Below are 13,939 nucleotides of genomic sequence, written 5' to 3'. Positions count from 1 at the left end.
AAAAATCAAGTGCCACGTAGATAATTAATTAGGTGCCATGTAGATATTTTAATTAATTAATTACTAATATATACAACTCCATCTAAAATCAAACACACTAATAATTAAAAAATAATCGATTGCCACGTAGATAATTAATTAGGTGCCAAGTAGATATTTTAATTAATTAATTATTACTAATATATACAACTCCATCTAAAATCAAACACTCAAATAATTAAAAAATAAATATAAAATAAAATTCATCCAAAATCAAACGCTAATCCAAAATAAAATAAATAAAATTCAATTTAAAATGAAAACATTAATCCAATATTAGAGCGCCACGTAGAAAAATCTAATGGTTTCGGCCAATGAAAAATAATATTTCGAAATTAATTTTGAATTAAAAAAGTCAAGTGCCACGTAGATAAATGATTAAGTGCCACGTAGATATTTTTTATTAATTAATTATTAATATTACGCATATACAATTTCATCCAAAAACAAACACTCTATTAATAAAAAAAAACTAAAATGAAATTCAATGCAAAATCAAAAACTAATCTAATCTAATATATAAAAGTGGTATATACATAGGATGTTTATTTAAACATAACAATTTAATAGAATCCGTGCATCGCACGGGCTAAAATCTAGTATATATATATATATATATAAAGGAGGCATATTCGCTGAAATATTAGGGCGCCACATAGGATTACTAATGGTTTCAGCCAATGAAAAATAAGATTTCTAATTTATTTTTGAATTAAAAAAATCAAGTGCCACGTAGATAATTAATTAGGTGCCACGTAGATATTTTAATTAATTAATTACTAATATATACAACTCCATCTAAAATAAAACACTATAATAATTAAAAAAAATAAATCTAAAATAAAATTCATCCAAAATCAAACACTAATCTAAAATAAAATAAATAAAATTCAATTTAAAATCAAACATTAATCCAAGAGGCATATTTGCTGAATTATTAGAGCGCCACGTAGGATTACTAATGGTTTCGACCAATGAAAAATAAGATTTCTAATATATTTTTGAATTAAAAAAATCGATTGCCATGTAGATAATTAATAAGGTGCCACGTAGATATTTTAATGAATATATTACTAATATATACAACACCATCTAAAATCAAGCACTCTGATAATCAAAAAATAATATAAAATAAAATTCATCCAAAATCAAACACTAATCTAAAATAAAATAAATAAAATTCAATTTAAAATCAAACATTAGTCCTATATTAGAGCGCCACGTAGGAAATCTGATGGTTTCGGCCAATGAAAAATAAGATTTCAAAATTAATTTTGAATTAAAAAGTCGAGTGCCACGTAGATAAATAATTAAGTGTCACGTAGATTTTTTTTATTAATTAATATTACGCATATACAATTTCATCAAAAAACAAACACTCTCATAATTATAAAAAAAATATAAAATGAAATTCAATGCAAAATCAAAAACTAATCTAATCTAATACAAAGAATATAAAATTGGTATATACATAGTAGTTTTATTTAAACATAACAATTTAATAAAATCCGTGCATCGCACGGGCTAAAATCTAGTTTACTACTGAAAGAAATTATTAAGAATTATTATCAATTAGTTAAGCATTTTTAGTAGTTTGTTAATTACTGAAAATAGTTAGGTAAGAATATATATTTCTTAGTACCAAAAGTATAATTAGTTAAATACAAAATGAAATTAATTAAGCATCTTAAGAAATTAGTTAATGTATTCTTATCTTTTCAATACCATTTGTTATTGCGCCTGATTTTGATCATTTAAGATAGTTATAGGTGTTTTACTCCTATAGACTTTAAAAGTGCTTTCAATAGCAACACAAAAATGTTTATTTTCTCGTCAAAGATTAATGCACATCCAAACATTACATTACTTAAATGGTTGTTGAAGCCTATAAACGGTGCACAAACTAAATTTTACTTATTCGTTCTAAAATTTGTATCGAATACACACATCACCATATACATCACAATCTTCTTTCATCATTAATTCCATCTCTCCAATACATGTTTATAACTTGATTTTCCTCATTCAATTTAACCCTACCTCACGAGGCCTTATGCTCGTAGTCATACAGAATTGTTATTTACCTTGTGTATAGAGAGAATTTATACACTTTCTAGCTTCCTGATGCAAATCATCTTTCTCACATTGGCCGCATTGACTATAATTTCTTATATGTAAATGTTTCAGGTCATTGACTATATACTTCGTATTATATGTGAAAACAATGTCAATTTGTATGCATGCATTTATAAAACTTTAATCACACAATATGACAATATTCTTTATTGTATAATGAAATAAGAATATGCCAAATACATATATTTAGTTCCTTGATAATCAATAATACAATGGTAATAAATTAATTAATTCTGATAAGTTAGTAATTAAGTGCATCAACGCTTGCAGACAACTCCACGGCCACTGAATCCAGAAGAACAGTTGAGATCAGCAAACTGAATTCCCTCTTCAGAAATTTGATTCCCATTCCCTTTCCCTTTCCCTTTCCCGTTGAACCTAGCCACAGCACAATCAGTAGCAAAGATACTTGAGGAATGGAATTCCCTATCGCCACCTAAGACAGGCATTGCCACTCCCATCTTAACCCTACTCACATAGTTACTAGCATAAGTTTGACCCAATACCCCACTCACTTGTCTAGTCAACGAGTTAAACTTGAAGCTCAAGTCAAGGTGAGCAAAACAATCTTCTTGTGTCACACCATACTTGTGGATCAAGGAATCTTTTTGGGTGATTGGGACCACAACCGCCTTGATCTTGAAGTTACCCTCGGCTTGTATTTCTACCGCGTTTGTTGCCCTAACACGGGTGATGGTCACGTCTCCAGCAGGTGATTGCCAGCTGGCACCCTCGGTTTCTAGGAGGTCGATGGGTTGGCCGTCGAAGGAGAGGGAAATACGGTCCATGGCATCGTTCCATGTGGCGGTCTTTTGGGCTCCGATGTAGATCTTGTGGTTGTTAAAGAGGAGACCTAGGGCTTGGACCCAGGTGAAGTCTCGTCCCATGTTAGCGGTACGTTTTCCAATGAAATGAGCGTTGATGTGGAGGTTGGAGTCGGAGACGAGGCAGAAGTCTTGGTCTTTCTTGCCGTGGAAGTAAAATGTAATTCCATCTGCTCCTACGAACCTTGGATCTTGGCACACCGCACCTGGCTTGTTACAATCTGTGTATATATCATCCAAAGTACAAGTCAAATGATGAAACAAGGATATATAATAATGAATGCTATGGACATGTTTGGTTGACTTAATATAATTTGAAGCTACGAGTAATAGTCAACAACCGATTGCCAAATCAGGTCTAATCTATTTTGGGACTGATTTTGGACTTTGTATTGCTTAACTTACAACAGAAACAAATTATTAAGTTATGAATTAAATAATAGAGTACTCGTAGAATATAATTGGAACTTACCACAAACAGGACTACAAGTGTTACAGTCAACTTGGCAACTCTCAGCACATGCAGCGGGACAAGTAAATTGCCTATAGTAGCAGCCCGGATAGTACCTGTCCATGCACCTTACTTGCTTAGGACTAGATGATGATGGTGGAGTTGGGGTTGTCGTGGGTGGAGATGGGGTCGTCGTGGGTGGTGATGGGGTAGTCGTAGGTGGCGCTGGGGTGGTTGTGGGTGGTGATGGGGTGGTTGTGGGTGGTGGAGGGGTAGTTGTTGGTGGTGAAGGAGGTGTGTAAACCACAGGCACTTTAGGCTCTTTGGGTTCCTTAGGCTCCTTAGGCTCTTTGGGTTCCTTAGGCTCCTTAGGCTCTTTGGGTTCTTTAGGCTCTTTTGGCTCCTTAGGCTCTTTGGGCTCTTTGGGCTCCTTATCCTTGGGCCCGTTGGGTGCCTTAGGCTCCACGGGTACGATAGTTACATCACCTGGGTTAACGTAATCAGGCGCTGGAGCCGCCTCAGCCAATGCCAAGGAAAGAAGGAGGATGACTGCCACCACCCCTGCTCGCTTCATTTTCTTGATGTTGGTTTCTAACTGATTATTGATGTTAAGAAGGGATAAATTGTTTAAAGAAAGAGATTAATGTTTGGTGATGAGAATTTCAATGCTATGTCTTTGTTTTTATAGTGGGTGTTAATTATTGTTTATTATTTATATTTATAATAAAATACATGTATGGTATGTTGTTTCAAGTAGAAGAATTCGGTAATAGTGCAACTTTAATGGGTTTATACTCAAGTATTCACATGGACAAGGCCTTCCTTTCAGCTTCATTTTCTTAAGTAGGTTCTAATCTTAAGTAATTTCCTTAAGTGTACATGCATGTATATTTTGCGTAAATTTTAAATTTTCATCCTTCACTTGCTCTCCAAAGATTGTGAAATAAATTCTCTACTTTCCTCTCCTATTTCGTTGACAATTTCATAAAATCTCTAATATGTTTTTAATTCTTCCCTTCATATCGAAATAAAAGTCTCATTGTACCAAACTTTCACCATTAAAGTGGCATACTAGTTATGACTTATTTGGGTTTGTAGGCGGCATATTTTAGCTTTGAATCTCCATTTCACTATATAATCTATACTCCGTATTTTCTTTTGTCTCAATTGCTCACTTAAAAGAAAATTGTACCGAAGTTTCCATTAAAAATAACAAAATTAACCAAAGTTTCGATTAAAAACAACAAATTTGGATTTATTGAAATCCACTATGCCTATATATATACTCATATGGTCATAGGTAGGTTGTGTTGTATTGGAGACAAAATACAACCTTATAAAATAGAGCACTTCTACTATAAACAATTTGTATTACAAACGATACCTTATTTAGGATTGTAAGTGGACTGAACTATCTAGTACATATAATTAATTTGTATTAATCATTAATGTATACTATACTACGTATTTCTTAAGACTCTGAAACCTGGAATTATTAATTTTTGAAGGATAATTAATAATCTAAAAGTACAAATATATACCTAGAAAAATGTGTCAAAAACATGAATAGAAACTCATTAATGGGCAATAATGTTTTTGGTGAATGCTAAACGATGTAACCATTTGCAAATAAGTCAACTGTCATTGGGTTGATCAAATTGTAAGTAAACTAAAAGAACTTAGCCGTCCATGATTTTCGATCCGGTTTTTGTTCAACTGAAGAAATGTTTCAAGATTGTCGTCTTACGCTGTTTCAAAAGTATTTAGCGTACGGGCGTGTTCGGCAGTAGCGTTTGAGGTAGCGGGTAGCGTTTTGACCTAGTTAAGACGCTACTTGTAAAATTTGTGAGTGTTTGGCAAGGTAGCGGTTTAGGTAACGGTTAGCGGTTTAGGTAGCGTTTGGGTAGCTTTTGTCAAACGTTAAAATTAATAGCTTTTAAGGTAGCGGGTAGCTTTTGATAAATTTATAATAAAGTTTTAAAAAATATTCTACCTTTTATTTTATTTTAGAATATCAACCGCTACTTTTACCGAACACACATAATGGTTAGCCGCTACTTTGACAGCTAACCGTTACCCGCTACCATTCACCGCTACCGGCTACTCGAACCGCTACCCGCTACTCAAACGCTAACCACTACCCGCTACTGCTAATTTTACCGAACAGGGCCGTAATCTGATAATCGTGTTTGACTTTTTTCTTTCAAGACATGTTCGCCATTTAGGCCCTTTCAATGGGAAGACTCCAACAAAAAGCCCAGGACCCATCATGTTACAAAATGGGCCTGACTCAATACGATATTGATTGGGCCGGTACGGGACGAATACGGAAGAACTAGGAGAACCAAACCACAACCATAACTAAACAAAATATTAATTCATTTGGAAAAAGACATTTGTCGTTTGACTTGAATATTTATTAAAATGAACTAATATTCTAAATTAGAGCAGCTCCGATCCTGATATTTTGAGGGTTCTAGGCGAAATAAGAGATCAAGGTCCCTCTCAAAATGATATGGATTAACCAAAATATATACTCCGTATATCGTTTCATCATATATATGTTAATTACGCATCAACCTTCAAAAAAAAGGTTAATGACGCATCACGATTTTAGTCCAATCCACTAAATTGTTGAATTCAAATAAATAACAAAATATTATATCTCCTCTAGAATTTCAAAAGCATGTTCTAAACACTTGCAATCTTTAACTTAAATAAATATGCATAAAGAGATTATTATTTGTTACAAAAACGGTTTATATTGAGCGGTTAATTTTTGTCTTCATTAAAATTGATATTTGCAATTTTTTAAAACAATATAACATAGACACATAGTCCATCAAATAAATATTTCTTCGTCCATAAACAGTTACGTCAATTGCAACTGAGTACTAAAGCGTAAATTAGATGTCAAATACTACGTACATAAATTCAATGTGGAACTTAATTATCTCGTAAAAGATTAAAGAATATATAGTGATAAACTGATAATACGAAAGAGTGAGTTTTAATAATTTAGAAACTACATATATATACAAAATATTATAAATGAGAAAATTAGTTCTTCAAAAATAAATGTGAATAAAAAAAGTACAAGCTAGAAAAATAAAAAATATTGGAAAAAGTGTTTTTTTTTTTAAAAAAAAAAGAAAGAAAGACAGGAGCTACAATTCAACAGCAAAACAATAGAAAATATGTCCGCTTGCCGAGTATCGAACTCGGGACATTATTAGGAACAATATCTGATTAGGGGGTAAAAAATGGATGCGGATATAGAAAGACATTAGATTAACAAGAAAAAGATCAATAGCAAAAGAACTTTGTGGAGTAGTAGTATAACACGAAAAGATCGATTATCAAAAGAAATCTAGAGAGTATAACACGAAAACTTAAATAAGTTCAGTTAAGCTAGTAGCTTGAAACTTTTGCAAATTGTAAATAAGTTCAGAGAAATATCGATCATTAATTCATTATTAATAGTACGTGGTGACGTGGTGTACATTAAGTATGTGTTCAATCTAAAATGAAAACATAATCCAAGCAAGCAAACAAACACCCAATTTAAAACAAGTTGAGTGTAATCTCATTATTAATAGTGGTATACAATAAGTACGTGTGAAATATTTAGTAAAACATAATCCAACTAACCAAACAAACAATCACACAATTTAACAAATTTAATTCGCAATTAATAATAAACTTAATAATTCAGTAGTTGAGAATATTTATCAGCGTTTGCAGACAACTCCACGGCCACTAGTGCCAGAAGCACAGTTGAGATCAGCATACTTGATCCTTTGATAACTATAACTCCCATAATTCCAATTCCCATTGTACCTTGCAGCTGCGCAATCGGTAGCAAACATGCTTGAGGACTGGAACTCCTTTTCCCCTCCAAGTACAGGATTAGCTACTCCCATTTTAACCCGGCTGGTGTAGTTTCTTCCATAGGTTTGGCCTAACACCCCATTCACTTCATCACTTAAGGAGTTAAACTTGAAGCTTAAGTCAAGGTGAGCAAAACAATCCTTTTTGGGACTTATACCATACTTGTGTATCAATGAATCCTTCTCTGTTATGGGGACTACTACAGCCTTGATCTTAAAGTTTCCCTCTACCTCAACCTCAACCGCGTTTGTGGACCTTGACCTTGTTATAATCACACTCACACTACTGTCTGTAGATTTCCAGCTAGCACCTTCCGTCTCTAGGAGGTTGATGGGTTGGTCATCGTAGGAAAGTGAAAGTCGGTCCATGGCATCGTTCCAAGTAGTGGTATTTAAGGCTCCAATGTAGAGTGTGTGGTTGTTAAAGAGGATGCCTAGGGACTGGACCCAAGTGAAGTCCCTTCCCATGTTGGAGTCACGCTTCCCTATGAAGTGAGCGTTAATGTGGAGATTGGAGTCTGTAACAAGGCAGAAATCTTGGTCTTTCTTTCCGTGGAAGTAGAATGTGATGCCATCTGCTCCGATGAATCTTGGGTCCTGGCACACTGCTCCTGGTTTGTTGCAGTCTGCATTTCATGAAAATCGAGTCTTTAGTAAAAATGTTAAAACAACTGATTCAAAGAATGCTCAAGTTAACCGGCCTCTTTAATTAGACTCTGCACATGCACCAGTTCCCTGCATGTATGACTGTTTTCAAAATTTTAGAGCAACAAATTGTATATAATGATCACATTGTTGACAGCAGACAACCAGTTTCATTAAAATCTCTAGGTGTTTGATGACTCTTATTAGCAATATGAAGCTGCAGATGACAAGTTTTAAGGAAGACAAGCAGAAAGAAGGGTATTAATAGGCTTACTGCAAACAGGACTGCAAGTGACACTATCAACTTGACAGGTCTGAGGACAAGCAGCAGGGCAAATGAACTCCCTGTAGTAGCAAGCAGGGTACTTCTTGTTCATACACCTAACACGTTTGGGACTAGGTGAATGTGGCAGATTTACAGAATGACAAACAGGCTGACAGGTTGCACAATCAACACTGCAAGTACGCGAGCAAGAAGCAGGACAATTAAGAGGTTTGTTGTAACAAGAACTGAACTTCCTGTCCTTACATTCAACTGTCTTTGGCTTTTGGAACTTAGATGGGGGAGGTGGAAATGGTGGCACAAGTCCACAGACAGCCTGACAACTGTTACAGTTAACTGAACATGTTCGAGGGCACGAAGCTGGACAGTACAGATCTTTTTCATAACAAGGGGAATACTTGTTTTTGCACCGGACTTTCTTAGGCTTGTTTATCGGCAGTCCTGCCTCAGCAAGCGCTGATGCAAGGATAAAGACGACAACCACTAATGCAACTCCCTTCATTTTCTTGGATTGTATTTTTCTAATTGGTTAATTATCTACTGTTTTGTTGTAGTGTTGATCGATGTTTGTTTCCTTTATATAGACATGCATGTTTTATACTCCGTAATAGCTGGCTATCAGCATTGACACTTATTCGAGTTGAAGTGTGCCAACTTCTTAAGGATTTCTCTAATGTTTAGGCCAAATTTTGTTAGGTCAAAGCCAACCAAATTCTGAAATTCCAATTGTATATTATTCACAATTTGTATTATTTTTCTGGTAATTCTCCACATTGACTTTATAAGTATATTGGGATAAGGATTGACCTATTCATGGTCAATACTTCCATATATGTTTGTCAATTATCTTGTAAATATTTTAGGAATATCTTCCCTTAATTCTAGGAGTAATTATCTTGTTACCTCCTTTAGATTATTCTGTAGAAACCTAATTGTATCCCTAGTATATCCCAAATTCTTATATGAGACTGTCCTTACCATCAACTGACGGTGAGACCAGTTCACACTTGCGAATTTAGGTATGTTACTTCTACAGTTTAGACATGTTACTTCTTTTTTTTATAATTTTAGAGGAGTTACTTTTTTTAGTTTAGGTATGTTACTTCTATAGTTTATACATGTTACTTTTTTTTATACGGAGTAGTTTTAGGGGAGATACCTTCTTAGTTTAGGTATGTTACTTCTATAGTTTAGACATGTTACCTTTTTTTTATATAATTTTAGAGGAAGTACTTTTTTTAGTTTAGGTATGTTACTTCTATAGTTTATACGGAGTACATGTTACTTTTTTTATACGGATTAGTTTCAGGAGAGATACCTTCTTAGTTTAGGTATGTTACTTCTATAGTTTAGACATGTTACTTTTTTTTTTATTAATTTTAGAGGAGGTATTTTTTTTTTAATTTAGGTATGTTACTTCTATAGTTTATACATGTTACTTTTTTTTATAATTTTAGATGAGGTACTTTTTTAGTTTAAGTATGTTACTTCTATAGTTTAGACATGTTACTTTTTTTTATACGGAATAGTTTTAGGGGAGGTACATTTTTAGTTTAGGTATGTTACTTCTATAGTTTAGACATGTTACTTTTTTTTATAATTTTAGCGGATGTACTTTTTTAGTTTAGGTATGTTACTTCTATAGTTTAGATCTGTTACTTTTTTTATATAGTTTTATGGGATGTACGCTATTGGTTTCGCGCTCGTCACACCATCAAGTTGATGGTGTGAGATCTCACAGGAGACGCGCTGCTAGTATGTATACATTGACATAATGAATAAGAAATGCATCCTTGCTATTTCTCTTATATATTGGACATACTACCTTCGTTTTTAAAAATTTTAACATTTTGAACTTTGTGTTCAAAGTTGAAAATTTATTGACCTGTGAATTCTCACTATTATATTCATCATCACGTCGGTTTCTGTTAAATTCGTCTAAATATAAATGTTTCCAAAATACTACTATCAAATTTGTATAGGCAACATACTTTACCCACGAAATTAGATATATTAATCATTAAATTGTGTAAAAGGCAGTGCAAATAATAATTGTTAAGATCTTCTAGATACGGAGGTAAACGTAAATTAGGATTTTCGTGTAGCATTTTTCCTACGAGACACGTACTTGTATTGAAAGTTTTGAAGTAGCTAGTTTAATTAAATTGCAGTTGCAGCTAAAAAAAAAAAAGCAGCACAAAATTTGCAAATATTAATCAAGAAATTATTCTTTGGGTCGTCACCAATTTCTTTGGTATTGTTGACTCAAGGATTTTGATGATGACAAGTTCAACTGAACTCACGAAATCTACCTAGTGATATCAGAAATCCAAATTCTTATATGAGACTGTCCTCACCATCAACGGATGGTGAGACCAGTTTACACTTGCGAATTTAGGTATGTTACTTCTATAGTTTAGACATGTTACCTTTTTTAATAATTTTAGAGGAGGTACTTTTTTTAGTTTAGGTATGTTACTTCTATAGTTTATACATGTTACTTTTTTTATACGGAGTAGTTTTAGGGGAGATACCTTCTTAATTTAGGTATATTACTTCTATAGTTTAGACATGTTACTTTTTTTTTAATAATTTTAGAGGAGGTATTTTTTATAGTTTAGGTATGTTACTTCTATAGTTTAGACATGTTACTTTTTTTTATAATTTTAGATGAGGTACTTTTTTAGTTTAGGTATGTTACTTCTATAGTTTAGACATGTTACTTTTTTTTATACGGAATAGTTTTAGGGGAGGTACATTTATAGTTTAGGTATGTTACTTCTATAGTTTAGACATGTTACTTTTTTGATATATATAATTTTAGAGAAGGTACTTTTTTAGTTTAGGTATGTTACTTCTATAGTTTAGATATGTTACTTTTTTTTATATAATTTTAGAGGAGGTACGCTATTGGTTTCGCGCTCGTCACACCATCAAGTTGATGGTGTGACTGGTCTCACAGGAGACGCGCTGTATCAGAAACAGATAGCTAAGCAAGTGGAGTGAGCAAAGAATAATCTCACAAGATAAAGAGAAGAGCAAGAGACTAAGAGAAGCAGCATCGATGGAAGCTTTCAAGTACAAAATAAAGATGAATTGATGATGAAGTCGCTGAGCAATTTTAGGAATCATTTATGGTAAACGCTGAAAGGTATAAGGTTGTGGTATACTATAAATTGCAAAGTATGAGAACAGTGTCTGCATATAGGATAAGTCGATGAAAAACTACATAGGTATTTTAGTCTTATGAAAAGAGTAATTAAAATATCTAAGTCCAGATCACGATGCAGGTTAAAATCATACTTGATGATAAACTCCTAAAGAATTTAGGTCACGTTGTAATTCTTACGGTTGTAACAGATAAACTACTAATCTTGAGGTTACCAATTCGTGATTGGACTAAGATTAAAACTGATGAAAATTTATCTACTAAAAAGAGTCCTAATCCGGTTAGAGTCAGGGTCTAGGAATCTTAGGTTAAATCACCGTTGAACTATAAATACTCCTCAAGTTCTTCATATGCTTTCATCAGACTTAATAGCAAACTCTCGAGCATTCATGTATCATCTTTAAGCTTTGCATTGGAGTCTCTTCATGTTCTCATATTGAGCAGTACATAGTTACGTGGTCTTATATCTTGCGTTTATAATACCTGTTAATTATTTGTTTATTGTTGAGTTGAATTGATGTATGATAAGCCTGAGTCAGGCTTACAGTGCAAGAAACAAGGTCTCTAAAAGAGATATGTGAGTTGGAACAGTTGAGCGACTGTTTCATTGGGGAGGAACAATTGAGGTATTGTTCCTAGTCATCTGTAATCAGAAGAGATTAACAGATTGTGGCCTGAGTAGAATTAGGTTTGTAAACAGATTCGTTTTACCTAATTAGTGAAAGAGTTTTAAGCCCTTATGGGGCCGTGGTTTTTTCCTCTCTATTGGGCCTAGAGAGCTCTCACCCTAATTCTTGCTTGCACCATTTACTTTCTTTTTTCCATATCGCGTAAAGTTATTAAATTTGTAAAACATCAATTCACCCACCCTCTTGTATAGCTCCGTAAAACTAACAATTGGTATGAGAGCTAGAACCCTTTTATTGCAGGTAACTTTGACGTGAAAAAGGTTCGGGAACAATGAACACTATAGAGAAACTAGAAGAAGGATACTCTACCCAAAGACCACCCATGTTCAGTGGGAAATACTACTCGTATTGGAGAAACAGGGTGGAGATATTCATCAAGGCTGAGAACTATCAGGTATGGAGAGTAATCGAAGTTGGAGACTTTCAAGTCACCAAGTTGAACGCCTCTAGGGAGACTGTGCCCAAACCAGTTGCTGAATGTGACAAATCTGACCATGAGAAGCTGGAACTCAACGCCATGGATGTCAAAATTCTACATTGCGGTTTGGGTCCCAATGAGCACAACAGAGTGATAGGATGCAAGAATGCAAAACAAATCTGGGATCTCCTCCAAGTCACTCACGAAGGAACTAATGAAGTCAAAAGATCAAAAATTGATCTCCTGATGCATCAGTACGAACTGTTCTCCATGAAAGCATCTGAATCCATCCAAGACATGATAACTCGTTTCACTAACATTATAAACGAGTTAAACTCACTTGGAAAAAGCATCACCCTTGAAGAACAAGTGAGGAAGTTCCTCAGAAATCTTCCTCAAGACCCATGGATAGCCAAAGTAACTTCCCTTCAAGAAACCAAGGACTTCACAAAATTCAACCTGGAACAGCTAGCTAGATCACTTCTGACCCATGAATTACAACTGAATGCCAGGCCATCAGAAACTCAGAAGAACAGATCCCTGGCCCTCAAAACTAAAAATGATGATAACTCCGAGGATGATGAAGAAACCGCCCTATTCGCAAGACGATTCAGAAGGATGTTCAGAAATTACAAAGATGGAGAACAAAGGAACAAACCCAACATAAAGTTCACTAAGACAGACACAGGCTGTCACAAATGTGGAAGCCTAGAACATCGCATCAGGGAATGTCCACTCCGGGAACAAGAAAGAGGAAAAGGAAAAGAACCCTATGAGAAAAGGTTCGGAGAAAACAAAAATGCGTTCTCCAAAACAGATGTTAGAAAAAGCAATGATTTCATCTTGGGGAGATTCTTCATCGGACGAGGAACAAGAACAAACAAATGAAGAAACAGCTCACCTGTGCCTAGTCGCTGAAAGCGAAGAAGGAGAATCAGACTCAGAGTCAGACAAGTTCCAGGCAAGTCTTGCTCAAATTCATAATAAACTTGATACCTTGTCTAAACAAGAACTCTTTGATTTACTTTCCTGTCTAACTAGTAATTATGAGGATCTCTTAAAAGAAAAACAGGACTCTGAACTAAAATTCCAAAAGGCGATAAAGGACCTAACTGAAGAACTTGAGTGGACAAAAGTCACTAACATAGACATAGACAATCGCTTCTTTAATCTCTTTGACCTAAATCTTAGCATCAAGGAAACCTGCGAAGCCTTAAGAAGTGAGAACTCATGGCTGAAATAGGAACTGACCAACTCAGAACTAGTCAAAGCCACAAACCTCTACAAAAAGGAACTAGAAAGAACACAACTAGAGCTAGTAAAAGTTCACCAAGAAAAGACCAACCTAGAAGGAGAAATTGAAAAGAAAAATAGGCACAAGATTGTAGAGACACC

At 34.3% G+C, this 13,939-nt stretch overlaps 2 protein-coding genes across 3 annotated transcripts; both read right to left on the bottom strand.

Moving 5' to 3' along the window:
• Positions 1–2,230: 2,230 nt before the first annotated feature.
• Positions 2,231–4,114, bottom strand: LOC110791679 (uncharacterized). Its single transcript, XM_021996446.2, has 2 exons — positions 3,472–4,114; positions 2,231–3,220 (listed from the first exon to the last, which is right to left on the bottom strand). Exons 1-2 carry the CDS (start codon positions 4,022–4,024, stop codon positions 2,433–2,435), a joined length of 1,341 nt encoding a protein of 446 aa, XP_021852138.2. The 5' UTR covers positions 4,025–4,114; the 3' UTR covers positions 2,231–2,432.
• A 2,806-nt stretch (positions 4,115–6,920) lies between these two features.
• Positions 6,921–8,948, bottom strand: LOC110791668 (uncharacterized). Of its 2 annotated transcripts, none has more exons than XM_056831361.1 (2): positions 8,515–8,866; positions 6,921–7,966 (listed from the first exon to the last, which is right to left on the bottom strand). In XM_056831361.1, exons 1-2 carry the CDS (start codon positions 8,768–8,770, stop codon positions 7,182–7,184), a joined length of 1,041 nt encoding a protein of 346 aa, XP_056687339.1. In that variant the 5' UTR covers positions 8,771–8,866; the 3' UTR covers positions 6,921–7,181. The 2 variants fall into 2 exon arrangements, with proteins under 2 accessions (XP_056687339.1, XP_021852125.2); XM_021996433.2 differs by having other exon boundaries at positions 6,923–7,966; positions 8,260–8,948.
• Between the last annotated feature and the right edge of the window lie 4,991 nt (positions 8,949–13,939).

This window comes from Spinacia oleracea, chromosome 6 (genome assembly GCF_020520425.1).
Source record: "Spinacia oleracea cultivar Varoflay chromosome 6, BTI_SOV_V1, whole genome shotgun sequence".
Classification (NCBI taxonomy): Eukaryota; Viridiplantae; Streptophyta; class Magnoliopsida; order Caryophyllales; family Amaranthaceae; genus Spinacia; species Spinacia oleracea.
The sequence above is the reverse complement of the archived record's forward strand: the minus strand, read 5'-3'. Positions and strand labels throughout refer to the sequence as shown.